The sequence below is a fragment of the Perca flavescens genome, chromosome 2 (assembly GCF_004354835.1).
Source record: "Perca flavescens isolate YP-PL-M2 chromosome 2, PFLA_1.0, whole genome shotgun sequence".
NCBI lineage: Eukaryota > Metazoa > Chordata > Actinopteri > Perciformes > Percidae > Perca > Perca flavescens.
The window spans coordinates 2,124,146-2,143,094 of NC_041332.1; the positions used below are offsets into that span (position 1 = coordinate 2,124,146).

Below are 18,949 nucleotides of genomic sequence, written 5' to 3' on the forward strand. Positions count from 1 at the left end.
AGATACTGCCCGGGTGCCTTTGAGCCAGGCATGGCGCTGCAGACTGAAACCATCTCTTCAGTACTAACAGAACTCAAAGCACACGTGAAATAAAAGTTTCTGTCACTTTAGGAAGTTCTGCTCATGCAGAATGTCCGTTGGCTTTTTATTAGTTATTTGATGCTATAAAAACAGGCTGAAACCTCATGATTGACAGCTGGGACTTTTGTCTGAAATCTTCAGACTTTTTTTCTACAACTAGAACGAGTTTTTTTTCCAAAACATTTTCTGACTTGTTTTGTTTTCCTCCTCCTTATAGTCCTGAGCCCTAATCTTAAAATTATCCAAGGTTTCAACAACAACAAAAAAGCGGTCCATCTTGGTTTCCAGTCGATGTTCTCAGCGTCTCAGGCGGAGGAAGAAGGCGTGGCGGCACTCGGTGCTCTCCACCGGATAGTATTTATCGTAGAAGTCCAGGATGTATTCCTCCGCTTTGAAACCAAACTTCTGATAAAGCAGCATGGCGGGATTACTGGCCGACACGTGCAGCGTCACGTCCTTCCCCATGCACGTCTGGAACACACACACACGCACAAATGATACACACAACACGTCTGAGACACACAAACATCACGGAGATATAGCCTGAATCTCAGATTAGATTAAAGGTGCACCATGAGTTCCTGCATGTCACTTCTGTTGATGTTCAAAGTAAATTCAAAACAAAAAAGAGCGAGCTCGACCCCCCCCCCCATGTTTCTGTAACTGTCATGACTAACTGACTGTCACTAAACCCCACCCCCTCCCCCAACCAGCTTGTCGGTGATTGGCTGGAACGTGGTTTGTTGTATTTTGGTGCACAGCCTGTGCCCCTAGTCTTTGTTTGACCTTTACGACCCCTGTGTTGACCGGGCTTTTTCACGGTGTGTTCCATACCTGCAAACTCACACAGTAGCTCACAAAAGTGAGAAGCCTACACCCCTCACATTTTAGTAGATATTTCATTATATCTTTTAATGGGACAACACAGAAGAAATTACACTTTGCTACAATGTAAAGTATTAAGTGTCCAGCTTGTATAATAATGTAAATGTGCTGTCCCCTCAAAATAACTCTACTATGCATCCTGATAAAGTTCCCTTGGCCTTTGGAATTAAACTAGCCCGCCCACATCATCACATATCCTTCACCATACCCAGAGATTGGCATGTTTTTATGTCTGTTACCCTAATAGCTGGTTTGATTTGCATTAAGAGATGATTTTATGGAAAGTACCCCATGCCAATCTCTAGGTATGAGTTGGTAGATCATGTCTGACTCACCTGGATGAGTTGGTAGATCATGTCTGACTCACCTGGATGAGTTGGTAGATCATGTCTGACTCACCTGGATGAGGTGGTAGATCATGTCTGACTCACCTGGATGAGGTGGTAGATCATGTCTGACTCACCTGGATGAGGTGGTAGATCATGTCTGACTCACCTGGATGAGGTGGTAGATCATGTCTGACTCACCTGGATGAGGTGGTAGATCATGTCTGACTCACCTGGATGAGATGGTAGATCATAAAGGTGCCGATGCCTGCTTGCCTCCACTCGGGATGGACCAGCAGGAAGGAGATGTACGCCTCGTTGTACTTGACGTCAGGGACCATGAAACCGAAGCCGATCACCACTTTCTTATAGAGAGCGACCACGCTGAAGTCTGGGTACTGCAGACACTCTGACAGGTCCACACCTGGGGGACCAGAGCCAATCAAACGCTCCGTTTACACACACACATTCATGGTGGGGGGTTCTGGGTAAGAAGAATGTGTTTGTGTGTGTCTGTGTGTTACCTGGCCAGAAGCTGTCGTGACACATGGCGTTGACAGAGGGGATGTGGTTTGGGCGGACGTAGCAGTAGTCGATGGGAGCGTTGCGTTCAGGGACCCAGTCAGGGTCGTTCCTGTGAGAGTGAGCCCTGATCTCTGCCAACAACCTCAGCTTCACCGGACGACTCTCGTAATCTCTCCTTAAAAAAGAGACAGAAGGATTCAGGACTCTCTCTACCTGAGGGAAGGATTCAGGACTCTCTCTACCTGAGGGAAGGATTCAGGACTCTCTCTACCTGAGGGAAGGATTCAGGACTCTCTCTACCTGAGGGAAGGATTCAGGACTCTCTCTACCTGAGGGAAGGATTCAGGACTCTCTCTACCTGAGGGAAGGATTCAGGACTCTCTCTACCTGAGGGAAGGATTCAGGACTCTCTCTACCTGAGGGAAGGATTCAGGACTCAAGGATTCAGGACTCTCTCTACCTGAGGGAAGGATTCAGGACTCTCTCTACCCGAGGGAAGGATTCAAGACTCTCTCTACTTGAGGGAAGGATTAAGGACTCTCTCTACCTGAGGGAAGGATTCAGGACTCTCTCTACCTGAGGGAAGGATTCAGGACTCTCTCTACCTGAGGGAAGGATTCAGGACTCAAGGATTCAGGACTCTCTCTACCTGAGGGTGTTACCTGATGTAAGGTTTGAGGATGCGAGACGTGTACGGACTCTTGATGGTCTGGTCCGAGCTCCCTTCCGCTCCCATCAGGCGATGCCAGAAGGACACAGAGTTCTGCTGGACGCCTCTTCTGCTAGAAAAGTTGCTCTGCACACAAACACATTCACGTCAAATCCTGTTTTACACGTCTGCATGTAAACGGCAATATTAGAGGAACATTCACTTTCATTAACCATGGAAATAACTTAGACACACACACACACACACACACACACACACACACACACACACACACACAAGGTTGAAAAAGAACTTAAAAAAAAAAACGTTTTCAAAAAAAAAAAAAAAAAAACTTAAAAGAACTTAAATCAAACTTTGAAAAAAAAACACGTTAAAAAAATATTTAAAAAAAAAACATGAAAAGCATTAAAAACAATGCTGAAAACAAAGAAAATGAATGTCAAAAACCTAAGAATCAAAAGCATGATAAAAGTAAACTAATATCAATAAAAAAAAAGTCAAAAAGCAGCAACTCAACGAGTGGGTTGTTGGATTTACTTTAACCGGGCCGTCTGGCGACCACGACTGTTCAACCCTGATTGGCCGATGAAATATCTTTCGTGTTTTTCAGAATAAGAGCAAAAACCCGGACCATGATGTGAATGTAAACGTTGTGAGTTTACCTGATTAAAACCAGATCAGTATGTTGAGCGTACCTGGAAGCGATCGAGAATACGCAGCTCCTGGCTGTTGGTGCAGTATTTCCGTGTCAGCGTTCCCGCCCCCTGGGCGCCGTAGATCCCTCCCACCAGGCTGAGTGTGGCGCTGACGGCCCGGTCCAGGTCCAGCAGGGGCAGCCCTCGCTGCCTCTTGGCCTGACGCACCAGCAGCTTCCTGTGGAAGCGTTTGGCGTGCGGCGTGACGGCGAGCGCCAGCGGGCAGGCGTCCAGCCGCCTCAGCAGCATCCTCTCGGCGTACAGGCTGAGCGGAGCGAAGCGAGGAGTCTGGGACGCGCCGGCGGCATCCGCTTTCTCCGGGTGAGGTATCCTACGGCGCTCAGGGACCCCGGCGCCCACGGCAACGCCAGCGGAGAGAGACGGGCCTTCGGCGTAGGGCTGGGCGAGAGGGAGAAAAATCAGATATCACGATATTCTTGGACAAATACCTCGATATCGATTTAGTGGTGATATTCTAGGGTTGACTAGTGGTGCTTTAACAGAATATCTTCACAATGAGATTTTAGATCAATAGTCATCAGTAACGTGGATATAATGACTAAGAGGGTAAAGGTGAATCATAGAACAGCTACAGTCTGGTGAGGTCAGAACATTACATCACTTTACTGTAATCAGCAACATGGCATCATGACTTTGCGTAAATATACACGCCACTTTCATAAAGCCAAATGGCGTTGTTATTGTAAGCATTTTCAGCTCTCCACATGTATGCCTACGCTGTATACAGCTGATGTAAACATACCCGCCACGTGGCCTCGCCACGTTGCGTGTTATCTCGAGAACGTGACGTACTATCACAAGAACAACTTCACGCCTGTAAAAAAATAAAAAACAATGAAAAATGGTTGGGTTTAGGAAAAGAACACAGGGAAAGGCTTTAGTAACAAAACAGTGACAAAAACACGGAAAATAACGACAAAAACACGCTTAGGAACACAATAAATGGTTGGGTATGGGAAAGAAACATTGGGTAAGGATTATTAAAACAAAAAAAAGTAAAATAAAAAAACAGCTGAAAAATCGCCACACGAGGGACGCGAACCCGGCTCTCCCAGGTGTAAGTCCTGTGTTTTACCCATCCAACCTACCTCCTTACTCAATCCCCCCGATCCTTTATACTACTCGCTACGGCGGAAAATGACTCGCAATGTAGATCAATGGAGGCCGATTTGCGTTGATATACACGCAAAAATGCGATTATGCGTCTTGATAACACGCAAAAACGGAATATAAATTGGCGTGTCATACATAAGGCAATTCATGAGATCAGTCTGGTAATCAGGGTTCATACGCATTTTAACCAATACTTTTTGGCAAATTTCCATGACTTTGTGTTCCTGAAAATGTCAGTTGACATCAGTGTTAGAGTTTCCCCTCAGAGGTTTAACTATAAATGAATGATAATGTCTGTGGTTCATAGAGGGATTCTTAATATCTCTCCCTGAATACAACGCTGAGGTTAAGACCACGTGAAAATACATTTATTAATCACATATTATTATGCTGTGTTAAAACAAATTCCATGACTTCTCCAAAACTTTCTGGGTCTTTTTATGTTTCCAAAACCTTTCCAGGCCTGGATTTGCATTTTTTAAATTCCATAACTTTTCCAGATTTTTTCAAAACGTATGAACCCTGTGTAATACAGCCTTTAAAACCAGGGAAAGACACTTATGTCATATCACGACATCCAAACTCCGAGACGATATCTAGTCTCGTATGATGATATCAGTATAATATCGATATATTGCCCAGTCATACTTGGGCGTGTCCCGCGGGCTCTTCGAAGTCGTCCTCTGCGGCGCGGCCTTCGTCCTCCTCGCTGTCCGCCTCACGCTTGATGTGCGGCGGTGGGCGGAGCTTCTTGCGGGCGGCGAGGTTAGCGCGGGGAGGAGGGAGGTACTCCATGCCTGGGTCGATCATCCCCTCCGTCTCCATCTCCTCGTCGTCTGGGGGCATCAGCGTTTAATATACAACTACTCACAACGGACGATTCATTTGGTTAGGGTCTGTGTGTGTGTCTCTGTGTGTGTGTGTTAGTGCGTGTCTGTGTGTGTCTCTGTGTGTGTGTGTGTGTGTGTGTGTTAGTGCGTGTCTGTGTGTGTGTGTCTCTGTGTGTGTGTGTCTGTGTGTCTGTTAGTGCGTGTCTGTGTGTGTCTCTGTGTGTGTGTGTGTGTGTGTGTCTCTGTGTGTGTTAGTGCGTGTCTGTGTGTGTGTCTGTGTTAGTGCGTGTCTGTGTTAGTGCGTGTCTGTGTGTAAGTGTCTGTGTTAGTGTGTGTCTGTGTTAGTGTGTGTCTGTGTTAGTGTGTGTCTGTGTTAGTGTGTGTCTGTGTTAGTGCGTGTCTGTGTGTGTCTGTGCGTATGTGTGTGTAGCGTCATGTAAAGTAAAGTATGTTTCCATAGCACATTTAAACATTTACACACACACAAACACACACACACACACACACACACACACACACACACACACACACACACACACACACACACCCCCCAGCTCTCCAGCCGTAACTCACCGTGGAACAGAGCCTGAGGCGGCATGGCGTCGGGGATGAGGTCGGCCTCTGACAGCAGGCTGGGCGTGGCGGAGTGCGAGGCGGGCGTGCCGGGGGCGGAGAAGTCTGGCGAGGGCGAGGGGGAGGGGCTGGTGAGGGGCGTTCGGTCCGACGAGCTGAGGGAAGAGAAGTCGATGACCTCGCCTTTCTCCAGGACCAGGTCTGGCCGGCGCCCGGCGCCCCCCCTCCCCCCCCACCGCCGCCGCCGCGGCCGGCCGCCAGTTTGACCGGCGTGGAGGCGGCGCTGCGGTCGCCGTAGCAACCCACCGCCTCCTTCTGCGCCCGCCGGATGTCTTTGGCCTCCTGCGTGCGGCTGCGCTTCTCCTTCAGCTGGATGGCGTTCTCCACGGGGTTTCTGGCGCCGCGCTTCCTCAGGCCCTCCACCGTGATGATCGGGTCCAGGGCCGGTTTGGAGGCTGAGGGGGAGAAGACGGTTAAACCGTAAACGGAGTCTAGGGCTGCCACCTCTTAAGCCCGCTTCACACGGGACGATTTTAAAATTGTCGGCCGATTTTCCAATCCTGAGAGACCCCGCACACGGGGATGAAACATCACGGGTCGGACAGTGTGTGGTGCGCAGCACACGGCAACATCAACACATCGCACACAAACCGATTTGACTCCCGAGCATTCCCGGGTCAGACGGGAAATCTCGCAAAATCCCTCGAGATCAAACGTGACTTCAGAGTAAACAATCATTGCGGACGAAGAGGATGCAGTGGCGATAGTTTGTAGTTTGTTTTAACCCCAAAAAAAAAAAAAACGTTATCAAAAGAAAAGGCGATGGTCAAAGAAGACAACGCGAGCATGGACTATACTGCTACATCATGATGTGGAGTTATGTTACGTACTACACAGATTAATTACCGTTGGAATAAACGTTCATATATTCGTTTCCATGTACTCTGGTGGACTGCAGTTGTGGATGTAGTGATGCCCATCGACTCGGGTTGGGCATCGTTTGGATTTTAATGATTCTGATTCTGATTCTCATCGATTCCGATTCTTTGAGGGTGGAGTTGAAACGGGTCACATGCTTATTTCACAAATAAGAGGAAAGTTTTATTTTGATTCAAGGGTGGGTTGCAGTGTGACGGGGCTTTATCAACGTAAAATAAAGCCTCACTAGAGCTCCGCTTACTGAGCTCCATGGCTGCAACACAACAAGCGCCTGGTCGCTACGGAAACCCAAACTTGCGCATATTAAATTGGGAAGTGATGATCGGATTTGAAACCAAATCCTCAAAACGATTCCAAAACGATTCCAATACAGAAACGATTCCGATTAGGAATCGGTTCTCGATGCTCGATGATATTTATTTTACACCGGCTACGTGCTCGTTTGTCCCCGGTGGACACCACACACACGAGGAGAAATCGGGCCAAAAAGATCCAACATGTTGGATGATATCCCCGATTTGAGATGGGAGAGGTCCCGATGTCCTTCCGAGCAGACGAGAGCAGTCTTAACACACCACACACGGCAGGAATATCGGATCAGATTATTTTACCATAATCGGACATCCTTAGGATCGTCGGGAGGGCTGAATCGGGGCTAAAATCGGCCTAATTATCCTGCCGTCTGAACCGGGCTTTAGTCGATTAGTCGACTAATCGGTTGTTTTGGTCTTAGTCGACTAAGATTTCTTTAGTCGATTAGTCATTTTTTATGCTTATTCATGCTTAATTACTCATTTCCAAGAAACTTCTGATCACATTTATGGTAAACACAAGATTTAAAGAAGTGCTTTTGCAGGATTAATTGTGGAGAAACTCAGTTTTACAGATGGTTAATTAACTACATTTATATTGTGCTTTTCTAGTCTTAACCACCTCTCAAAGCTCACAGCTCTGTCAATTAAATCAACTAATCGATTAGTCGACTAAATCCTAGAAGTGTTAGTGGACTAAGAATATCTTTAGTCGAGGACAGCCCTAGCGGAGTCATTAGCTTTCCATTAAAGTCAGTGTGTGTATTTCCTCTGACTGCAGAACGTCTGCGTCCCAGCTCCGTCAGTCTGCAGCAGATATACGCAGAGCTTCTGTTGTTGCCAGACGCCGGAGAGCTCCGCCGCAACTCAGCACACGGCAGATAGTGCGGGACAGGAAGACGAGCACAGAAACAAAATAAATATCCGGTTAATTTTCAAAATAAAATCCACTGTGCTCACGGCGGATCATATTTCCTGCACTACAGCTTGAACACACAGCACAGAGCTGTTCCCCCTCTACTCCTCTGGATGGAAACTAACTGGTGGGGGTTTTGTGGTTCTATTCTACGTGAATTTGCGAGATCTCGTTGGGTCCACGTGACTACAGCGGTCAGTCACAGCCGCAGCCGTTCCGCAACAAATCCGGACCTGGTGGGTGTTGACGGACAAAGGAGCACGCACCTCAGCCGTTACGCATCCAGTGGAAATCCCCGGTAACTCTCGCCAAAATGCAACCTACGGTCTTTTTGTGAATGTACCCCGAGTCAAACTTTAGTTTAAAAGCATATTTAGGACGGAAGCGCCACTTTTAAGATTTACCGTATTCTCGTTTTTCAGTCAATGGCCTTTTGAATGGGAGCGCTAGGGGCACTTTTATGCTAGCCTCAAAATAGCTATTATTAAAACACCGAGAAGACTCGACACAACATGAGACTATGCCTGAAGTATCACCAGGGGCTCTACACCTTAACTACACCGGTGCACGAGGGATCTACTACATCTGGGGCTACTTGTTTAGATATCAACTCGTTTTGACTGCCGAGGTGCTAGCGGCCGGAAACAACAACAGCTACGGTGAGATGTTCAAAACCTTTTTAGTAAACTCTTTGAACACAAACACCTGGAATTCATGTGTAGAGCCCCTGGTGATACTTGGAGTAACGTTTCATGTTGTGTCGAGCCTTCTTAGTGTACACACACATATACATATATATACATATACACACACATATGTATGTATGTATGTATGTATGTATGTATATATATATATATACACATATATATATATATATATACACATATATATATATATATGCATATATACATACATATATATATATATATATGCATATATACATACATACATATACATATACATATATATACATATATATATATATATATATATACACACACATACATATATACACACACACACACATATATATATATATATATATACATATATATATATATACAGTATATATATACATATATATATATATACATATGTGTATGTATGTATATATACATACACATATGTATGTATGTATGTATATATATATATATATATATATATATATATATATATATATATATATATATATACACAGTGGGGAAATAAGTATTTGACCCCTTGCTGATTTTGCAGGTTTGCCCACTTACAAAGAATGCCAAAATCTACAATTTTAATCATATGTACATTCTAACAGTGAAAGACAGAATCCCAAAGAAAATTCCAGAAAATCACATCATATGAATTTATTAAAATTGATAACCATCTGATGAGGAAAAACAAGTATTTGACCCCTGGACAAACAGCATGTTAATATTTTGTAGAAAAGCCATTATTGGCCAGCACAGATGTCAAACGGTTTTTATAGTTGGTGACAAGGTTTGTGCACATTTCGGCAGGGATGTTGGCCCATTCCTCCCTGCAGACAGCCTCCAAATTATTCAGGTTCGAGGTTGTCGCCTGGCAACTCGAATTTTAAGCTCCCTCCAAAGATTTTCAATCGGATTCAGGTCTGGAGACTGGCTAGGCCACTCCAGAACCTTGATGTGCTTCTTCTTCAGCCACTCTTTTGTTGCTTTGGCGGTGTGCTTAGGGTCGTTGTCGTGCTGAAACACCCATCCTCGACCCATCTTCAGCTCTCTCACTGAGGGAAGGAGATGTCGGTCCAGAATTCCACGATACATGGCCCCGTCCATCCTCCCCTCAATACGATGGAGTTGTCCCGTCCCCTTGGCTGAAAAGCACCCCCAAAGCATGATGTTGCCACCACCATGCTTGACGGTGGGGATGGTGTTCTTTGGGTTGTACTCGGTGTTCTTTGCCCTCCAAACACGACGAGTTGAGTTGAGGCCAAAAAGTTCTATTTTGGTCTCATCTGACCACATCACCTTCTTCCAGGCCTCTTCTGAGTCGTCCAGGTGGTGAATGGCGAACTTCATGCGGGCCTGTACATGTTTCTTCTTGAGCAGGGGGACCTTGCGTGCGCTGCAGGATTTCAATCCATGACGGCGTAGTGTGTTACCAACCGTTTCTTTTGTAACTGTGGTCCCAGCTGCCTTCAGTTGATTCATCAGTTCCCCCCTTGTGGTTTTGGGATGATTCCTCACCGTTCGCATGATCAGGGACACCCCACAAGGCAAGATCTTGTGTGGAGGCCCAGACCGAGGGAGGTTGGCGGTGGTGTGGTGCTTCTTCCATTTCCTGATAACTGCACCGACAGTTGATCTTTTCTCTCCAAGTTGCTTTCCGATTCTCTTGTAGCCCATCCCAGCCTTGTGCAGATCAACAATCTTGTCCCTGATGTCCGTAGAAAGCTCTTTGGTCTTGCCCATGGTGGTGATGTTGGATGCTGGTTGTTTGGGTGTTGACAGGTGTCTTTTATACAGGTAACGAGGTGAGGCCGGTGTATTTGATGTAGATAATTGGTTCGGATTGGGGCTGTGTCTTAAAGAAAGACTAACTGGCTTGTAGGAGCCAGAATACTTGCTGTTTGTCCAGGGGGTCAAATACTTGTTTTTCCTCATCAGATGGTTATCAATTTTAATAAATTCATATGATGTGATTTTCTGGAATTTTCTTTGGGATTCTGTCTTTCACTGTTAGAATGTACATATGATTACAATTGTAGATTTTTGCATTCTTTGTAAGTGGGCAAACCTGCAAAATCAGCAAGGGGTCAAATACTTATTTCCTCCACTGTATATATATATATATATATATATATATATATCAAGGGAAAAATGTGTATATACATCAGCCAAAATCCAATATCGTGCATCCCTAATCTGGAGTGACCCTGATTGGACGATGTGATAATATGAGGGAGTGGCCGAGCCTCCTCCCTGGACCGGTGCAGCAGCAGCTTACCTTTAGCCTTGGTGGTGGATTTGTCCACCTCCAGCCGCAGAGTCGGAGGTCTGTTCTGGACCAGCTTCCACCAGCCGGGCTCGCCAAACTCCTGCGCTCCGGACCGGAAGAACGTGGGACTGCCGACCGACAGGCAGCCGGCCACCGTGCTCCACCACGTGGAAGTCTTCTTCCTGCAGGGCCACACAGACAGGAAACATCACCTTCTGGACCAATCAGTGAAGTCGCAGAGCATGACGAGCACGGTGACATAACAGGAGTGTGGAACAATCAGAGGGCAAAGGTCATAAATAAACGTAATGTCCCAGGCCCTATTTCTTACTTTTTCATTCCTCTTTGTTGTAAAATCACTTTATATATTAACCCTTGTGTTGTCCTCCCAGCTAAAGAAATGTTAGCACTATTTTCAAAAAAATTTTCCAGCTTCCAGCACTTTTTGTTGAATTTTTTTTGTTTTGTTGCTTTTTTCTCAAAGTTTTTGATGCTTTTTTTATTGCTTTTTTGTCTCTTTGTTTGACTGATTGTCACTTGTAATTCTTTTGACATTTGTTACTTTTACGTTTGATGTTTCTTCCCCATTACGACCAACTTACACCGCGAGTTGTTCACTTATTCTTGGAATTCAGGGTCGATAAACCTAATTTTTTTAGTTTAAAAAGCAGAAATATGCTATAAAATTGAATGAAACACCCAAAATTCAATGAAAGTAGTGAACTGATCATTCATTTTACTAGAAGAGTGTTTTATAGAACCATCCATGTTCATTTTAGACACTTTGATTGAAAGAAACCCAAATATCTGATATAGAAACTTTTTGAAAATGGATCAAATTTGGTCCAAAAACCACAGGAGGATTAATGATACACTTCCATGATCACTCCCAGCATTATAGTCGCACATTTCAAAACTGTTGCTAGTCAGTGGAAGAAACAATGAAAGCAGGATGTCAGACAATGTTAAAAACCAAAGTTAAAGTGACCTCGTTCCCAGCAGGAAGTTCCAGTGTCGGCCAATGAAAGCACAGATGTCTTCTTTCCACCTGAAGTAGCCCTGTCGGCCCGTTCCCTCCAGAGACAGGTTGTACATGGCCAACATCACCACCTGGCACACACAACGCAACAAACCACGTTCACAAGCATCGTAATCAGGGTTAAACATGCCGGTACTACAACAGAGGAGGCAGGGTAGGCGCATCTCCTCGCCATAATCTAGAATAGCACACGCACATTTTAGGTGTTATGATAGATAGAATAACAACTATCCACCAGGGCTCCAGACTGCCACCAAATGGTTGCATTTTGCGACCAAGATTTTAGAGTGTGCGACAAAATTTTACATTCAGTCGCGCATGTGCGACCAGTAAATTTGCCCCTTTTTTACACTTAAACGTGGAAACTTCACACAGACGGCGTTTGCTGCGATATGATATTATTATCGAGGCGAAAGCGCTCGCGGTGCTGTTGACGTTACACTGAGTCAAGCAGGCACAACGTTGGTTTATCTGCCCTGGGGACTGACTGACAGGCTGAAGGCAGCTTGGTTTCTACAGCACCTTTCAGCAACAAGGCAGTTCAAAGTGCTTTACATGAAACATTAAAGAGTAATTAAAAACGGTCATGATGAAAATAAAACAAGCTAAAAAAGAATAATATAAATACAAGAATAAAAGTTACAGTGAGTAACAAATTCATAATTATTCAACTCAAGGTTGTAGCACAGGTTTGGGAGGAGAGAGGGAGGGGTTTATTTTTATTTTAGTTTAGTAGCCTAAACAATGCATGTTTAATTTTAAGTTGAATTCATTTGTAGACTGGAGACTAGAACTGGTACAGTACAGGCCAAAAGTTTGGACACACCTTCTCATTCAATGCGTTTCCTTTTTATTTTCATGACTATTTACATCGTAGATTCTCACTGAAGGCATCAAAACTATGAATGAACACATATGGAATTATGTACTTAACAAAAAAGTGTGAAATAACTGAAAACATGTCTTATATTTTAGATTCCTCAAAGTAGCCACCCTTTGCTTTTTTATTAATAAGGGAAATAATTCCACTAATTAACCCTGACAAGTCACACCTGTGAAGGTAAAACCATTTCAGGTGACTACCTCATGAAGCTCATTGAGAGAACACCAAGGGTTTGCAGAGTTATCAAAAAAAGCAAAGGGTGGCTACTTTGAAGAATCTAAAATATAAGACATGTTTTCAGTTATTTCACACTTTTTTGTTAAGTACATAATTCCATATGTGTTCATTCATAGTTTTGATGCCTTCAGTGAGAATCTACGATGTAAATAGTCATGAAAATAAAAAGAGAACGCATTGAATGAGAAGGTGTGTCCAAACTTTTGGCCTGTACTATATATTTTTTAAATATTTGTACTGTAATGACAGCGATGGTGCTGTCAGTTTACCTTCTATGTTGCATCTTCAAAAGTGCAAAATAAAATGTGAAACTAAATTTGAAACATCACATTGTAATTTCTTAATCTATTATCAAAGTACTTATTAGTAAGACAGTGGAAATTAGTAGAAATGTGAATAAAAAGTCTAAAAAAATGGTCAAAAAAAACAAAACCTGGATAGGAGATAAAAAATCTCAAATAATTGCCATAAAAACCTTGAAAAAGGCGGCAAAACTCAGAAAAATAAGTAAATAAGGCCTATGGTTCCATCTCTACTGACTCATTGTGTACCTGCTGCCAGGTGAGTCTCATCCTCTCGAAGCTCTCCTTTCCATCCTCGGAGCAGTCGGAGCAGATGAATTTAAAGAAGTTGTCTCCTTTCAGGTAGCTGGGCTGCTCCCCTCTGAGCTGAGCTGAGACACAGAGAGAGAGAGAGACTCACACCGCTGACAGGACAACACGCAGAGTTTCACATTCACACATGCTCCATCTAAGTAATCAGGACTTTCATCATCGTAAAACACACTTCATTCAAAGTGGACAGAAACTAAATAAAACTATCAAAAGTCGTCTTGGTTCATCTTTCCACTGTTCCAACAATCACCACTCTGGTTTGGTTGAAATAAACCCTTAATTCACCCATTTACATGTGGAGATATGCTGGCTCTATACACGCTAAAAGTCCTGATTATTTACATGGAGTCTGGTGGAGATATGCTGGCTCTATACACGCTAAAAGTCCTGATTATTTACATGGAGTCTGGTGGAGATATTCTGGCTCTATACACACTAAAAGTCCTGATTATTTACATGGAGTCTGGTGGAGATATGCTGGCTCTATACACGCTAAAAGTCCTGATTATTTACATGGAGTCTGGTGGAGATATGCTGGCTCTATACAAGCTAAAAGTCCTGATTATTTACATGGAGTCTGGTGGAGATATGCTGGCTCTATACACGCTAAAAGTCCTGATTATTTACATGGAGTCTGGTGGAGATATACTGGCTCTATACACGCTAAAAGTCCTGATTATTTACATGGAGTCTGGTGGAGATATACTGGCTCTATACTAGGGATGTTAACCGATGACCGTTTGACCGGTGGTTGACCGTTTCAACGTTAACCGGTCAAAATTGTTAGTCGGTTAAAAAAAAAAAGAAGTTAATTCACGTGCATATTAAGTAGCCACGTGTATTTGTTTTGGCCTTATAATACAGCCACAGGTTTACCGCTCCAGCGGAGAGGATGGTTCGTTTAGACAGCAGCTACGTTTACAAGAGTTTGTCCAAAAATCAAGATTCGTTGCAAACTAAGAAACAGACTACAAACTGACATCTTTCATTTTAGCTTGTTTGTAAAGTCACTATTTGCAGAGTAGAGCTTTGTTTGCAGAGTAGAGCTTTGTTTGCACAGCGCGGTGAACAAGAGGGGACAGCACATGAAGAGCAGACTGAAATATCGCTTTCTACATGTTTAAATTTGCCTGTAGAACAGGTAGGTGGGTTTTGATAAATATTGACTCTATAATCATGGAGGGTTTATTGTAGGCTTCTTACAGTTAACGAGTGTACCGTTAGTTCATCTGCGCCAGCGGAAGTAAATAATGTATAAGCTGTTGCTATCGTTTCCAGCCAGTTACATGTGCTGCATCAAGTAACGCACACACCTCGGCTCTGGTGTGTGTGTGTGTGTGTGTGTGTGTGTGTGTGTGTGTGTGTGTGTGTGTGTGTGTGTGTGTGTGTGTGTGTGTGTGTGTGTGTGTGTGTGTGTGTGTATCGCTGTTCAGAATCCCGTCTATCGTCCATAATGCAACGCTTGTATCCAAATGAATTGTGTTGTGAAGTTGTCATTAGCTTCCCTGCTGTTAGCCACCTCCACTGAGCCCCAGGGACTTGCTGTAACGTTAGAGCTCTCTAAAGGGTGTCTACCTTTCATTTGATCGTGTTTGCTCGCTACGTTGCTATCCTCTTGAACGACATTAAACACAACATATAGTTCATGAGTGGTTTCATCTGCCCTGTTTAACGTGTTGAAGCTCCCCGGCGCAGTAGCGCTGTAGCTGGCCGCCGTGGCCGGTGAGGGCTGGTTGAAGGCGCCGTCCTCACGCTGCTGCTGCCGCCGTAAAACTGGACACGGCAACGTTAAGGTCGGGTCCTCTTCCAGCAGTGCTGGAGGAAAACGGGCATCTTGCATCGCAAGAGTGCTGTACAAAAATGTAATTATAGTTCGCCTTAAACTTTTTATTTGTGTATTTGTTTAATTAGTATCATTTCTTCCCCAAACTCATAAAATAAATTTGGGTCGCACATTAATTGACAGGGTCGGTCGGAAACCGGAACCAAACCATTAATTTAGTTAGACCTAATCGCCTGTTTTAGCATTCTGAAGGTGCCTGTTTTATCCATTGGTTGTATCCTGTTGTAGTCTATTAGGCAATATTCCGCATAAGATGGGCTTATATTTGGAAACACATTACATCTGCATTTCAGCGGTAACAGATAAGGTGATGATGATCATTATCTTTCTTTATTATTGTTAGCACTACACTCAAACTAAAGCGGCGTCTCTTCGGAGCGGTCATTTTCTCAAATGAGCCGCGGCAACGTTTCTAAAGAGCTTCTAACGCTAGACAAACGACTTTATTTTAAACGCCATCGCCTGGCTTGTAGCCAAACTATTTAGACACTAAGGAGCCATTTGTCCTCCGATTACATACAAGCTCCTCTGCGCCGCATTTGCGGGACTTGTTTCGCGCTGTAGGGATTTAAAAACCTGACGTGAGTGGAGGGCGGTGCCGGGGCTGTGTGTGTGTGTGTGTGTGTGTGTGTGTGTGTGTGTGTGTGTGTGTGTGTGTGTGTGTGTGTGTGTGTGTGTGTGTGTGTGTGTGTGTGTGTGTGTGTGTGTGTGTGTGTGTGTGTGTGTGTGTGTGTGTGTGTGTGTGTGTGTATGTGTGTGTGAGAGATGCGACAGAGTTGAGAAATTGCAGGCGCGGCTCGAAATGGCTGTTATTTCAAATAGCGTAGCATATTTTAAACTAAACGGTTAACCGGTTTTAACCGGTTAAATGGCTCGGTGACCGGTGAAGAAAATTTTTAGTTTTCGCCATCCCTACTCTATACACGCTAAAAGTCCTGATTATTTACATGGAGTCTGGTGGAGATATGCTGGCTCTATACACGCTAAAAGTCCTGATTATTTACATGGAGTCTGGTGGAGATATGCTGGCTCTATACACGCTAAAAGTCCTGATTATTTACATGGAGTCTGGTGGAGATATGCTGGCTCTATACACGCTAAAAGTCCTGATTATTTACATGGAGTCTGGTGGAGATATGCTGGCTCTATACACGCTAAAAGTCCTGATTATTTACATGGAGTCTGGTGGAGATATGCTGGCTCTATACACACTAAAAATCCTGATTATTTACATGGAGTCTGGTGGGTTTGGTGATGGTGATTTCATGAACATAAAGGAGCAGATGCTGAATCTCACCTGCAGGGACCCACTTGTGGCAGCGGTCGCAGTAGAAGGACATATCCTCGCAGGCCCAGCCTCCATCGGCCTCCTCGCCGACGTCGCTGGTCAGAGAGTCTCCGCTCTGGTCGTGGGACAGATCCACCGAGCCCTGATCCTCAGACTCCACGATCAGCAGAGTCTCCCCCTCCACCTCACCCTCCTCCAGACCCTCGGAGGCTGACGTACAGGCCGCCTCGTCCTCACCTCCAGCCAGCTGCTCGCTGCTGCTGTCCATCACTCACACACCTGGAAACATCAGGTAAACATCAGGTAATCATCAGGTAAACATCAGGTAATCATCAGGTAAACATCAGGTAATCATCAGGTAAACATCAGGTAATCATCAGGTAAACACCAGGTAAACATCAGGTAATCATCAGGTAAACACCAGGTAAACATCAGGTAATCATCAGGTAATCATCAGGTAATCATCAGGTAAACATCAGGTAATCATCAGGTAAACATCAGGTAATCATCAGGTAATCATCAGGTAATCATCAGGTAAACACCAGGTAAACATCAGGTAAACACCAGGTAAACACCAGGTAAACATCAGGTAAACACCAGGTAAACACCAGGTAAACATCAGGTAAACATCAGGTAAACATCAGGTAAACATCAGGTAATCATCAAGCAAACATTAGGGTCTTTTTGAGTCATTTTTTATGATGAAACAGGTAAACTAGTGTGATGTCAGCGTGTTAAATGTGAATATGTTCTAGTGTTTTCTCTCCTCTGAGACAGGAAACTGAATATCTTTGAGGACGTCATCTTGGGCTTTTAGGAAACACTGATCCACATTTCAGAGACCAAACTACTCATCCATTCATCCAGAAGATAATCCAAACATTAACAACTGTCTGTCTCTCTGTGTGTTTACTTGTTTCAGCCTGTCTGTCTGTCTGTCTGTCGGTGTGTCTGCCTGTCTCAGCCTGTCTGTCTGTCTGTCTCTCGGTGTGTCTGCCTGTCTGTCTGTCTGTCTCTCGGTGTGTCTGCCTGTCTCTCTGTGTGTCTGCCTGTCTCAGCCTGTCTGTCTGTCTGTCTCTCGGTGTGTCTGCCTGTTTCAGCCTGTCTGTCTGTCTGTCTGTCTGTCTACCTGTTTCAGCCTGTCTGTCTGTCTGTCTGTCTACCTGTTTCAGCCTGTCTGTCTACCTGTTTCAGCCTGTCTGTCTGCCTGTCTGTCTGCCTCCAGCTGTGTGGTCAGTGTCCTCTGCTCCTCCAGCAGCCTCAGGTTCTCCTTCTTCCTCTCCAGGCGCTCCAGATCTCGGACTACACCCTCGTGGAGACGCTGAGAGACACACACACACACACACACACACACACACACACACACACACACACACACACACACACACACACACACACACACACACACACACACGCATCAAGTAACCGGAAAACAGCCGCGGGGGGGAGACACAGCCAAGCAACCTTTGACTTTCATATATTATATTTATATTATTGTATTATAGAGTACTTGATTAAAAGTACAAGTAATAGTACCGGACTCAAATGACTTTGGTAGAAGTTAAAATCCCCTTTTAGAATATTACTGGAGTAAAATGTTCTGATATTCACTGAACTTAAGTCTCAAAAGTAATTTCCTGATATGAAATGTAATTAATTGTCAGAATGAGGTATACGTGCAGTTTAGTGTCCCAAATCATTTTCCCAAAACTGAGTGTCCCAAATGATGAGGGTCTTATTTTTATTTTCAACTTTCTTTATTTAAATTTAAATTTTGTATTGTTAGGGTAGCAGTATGGGGAATTTGGGACACTAAACTGCACGTATACCTCAGAATTAAACGATAAAAAGTCACTAAAACAAACAGCAACTAGTCGCTTCGCAGGCGTTTCTCTGGCGCTTTTATTTTGAAAATCTGGACCTAATGTGTTTCCTAGCTGCCGCTGTTTTAGCCTGACACTATTTATTATTCATCTTTAGCTACAGTTATATCTGTTAACAGTCTGTCTGCAAAACACATCTCATTACACATTTATGTGTAAACATCATCAGCGTTTTAATTTGAAATGATAAAAAGTCCGTTAACGCTAACTTCTTGTGACCTCATAGCTCCGCAGCTAACGGCTAGCTGACGTAGCTAACTTCTAGCCTGGCTGTTAGCGTTTAGTCCGGCTCTGCTCGGTACGGACCGGTTTACCTGTC

General features: G+C 44.3%; 1 protein-coding gene across 1 annotated transcript; it reads right to left on the reverse strand.

Moving 5' to 3' along the window:
* Positions 1 to 213: 213 nt before the first annotated feature.
* Positions 214 to 18,019, reverse strand: kat14 (lysine acetyltransferase 14). The gene is made up of 13 exons (XM_028565672.1): positions 17,933 to 18,019; positions 16,757 to 17,026; positions 13,554 to 13,675; positions 11,832 to 11,953; positions 10,853 to 11,025; positions 5,973 to 6,174; positions 5,720 to 5,937; positions 4,965 to 5,152; positions 3,183 to 3,581; positions 2,480 to 2,613; positions 1,817 to 1,992; positions 1,526 to 1,716; positions 214 to 552 (listed from the first exon to the last, which is right to left on the reverse strand). Exons 2-13 carry the CDS (start codon positions 17,013 to 17,015, stop codon positions 379 to 381), a joined length of 2,358 nt encoding a protein of 785 aa, XP_028421473.1. The 5' UTR covers positions 17,016 to 17,026; positions 17,933 to 18,019; the 3' UTR covers positions 214 to 378.
* Between the last annotated feature and the right edge of the window lie 930 nt (positions 18,020 to 18,949).

Coding starts and splice junctions, on each gene's coding strand:
- kat14 (XM_028565672.1), bottom strand. CDS start 17,015: ATGGACAGCAGCAGCGAGCAGCTGGCTGGAGGTGAGGACGAGGCGGCC. Junction 3,582..4,964: donor AGCCCGCGGGACACGCCCAA/GTATGACTGGGC, acceptor CCTCTCGCCCAG/CCCTACGCCGAAGGCCCGTC. Junction 1,717..1,816: donor TCACGACAGCTTCTGGCCAG/GTAACACACAGA, acceptor CTGGTCCCCCAG/GTGTGGACCTGTCAGAGTGT.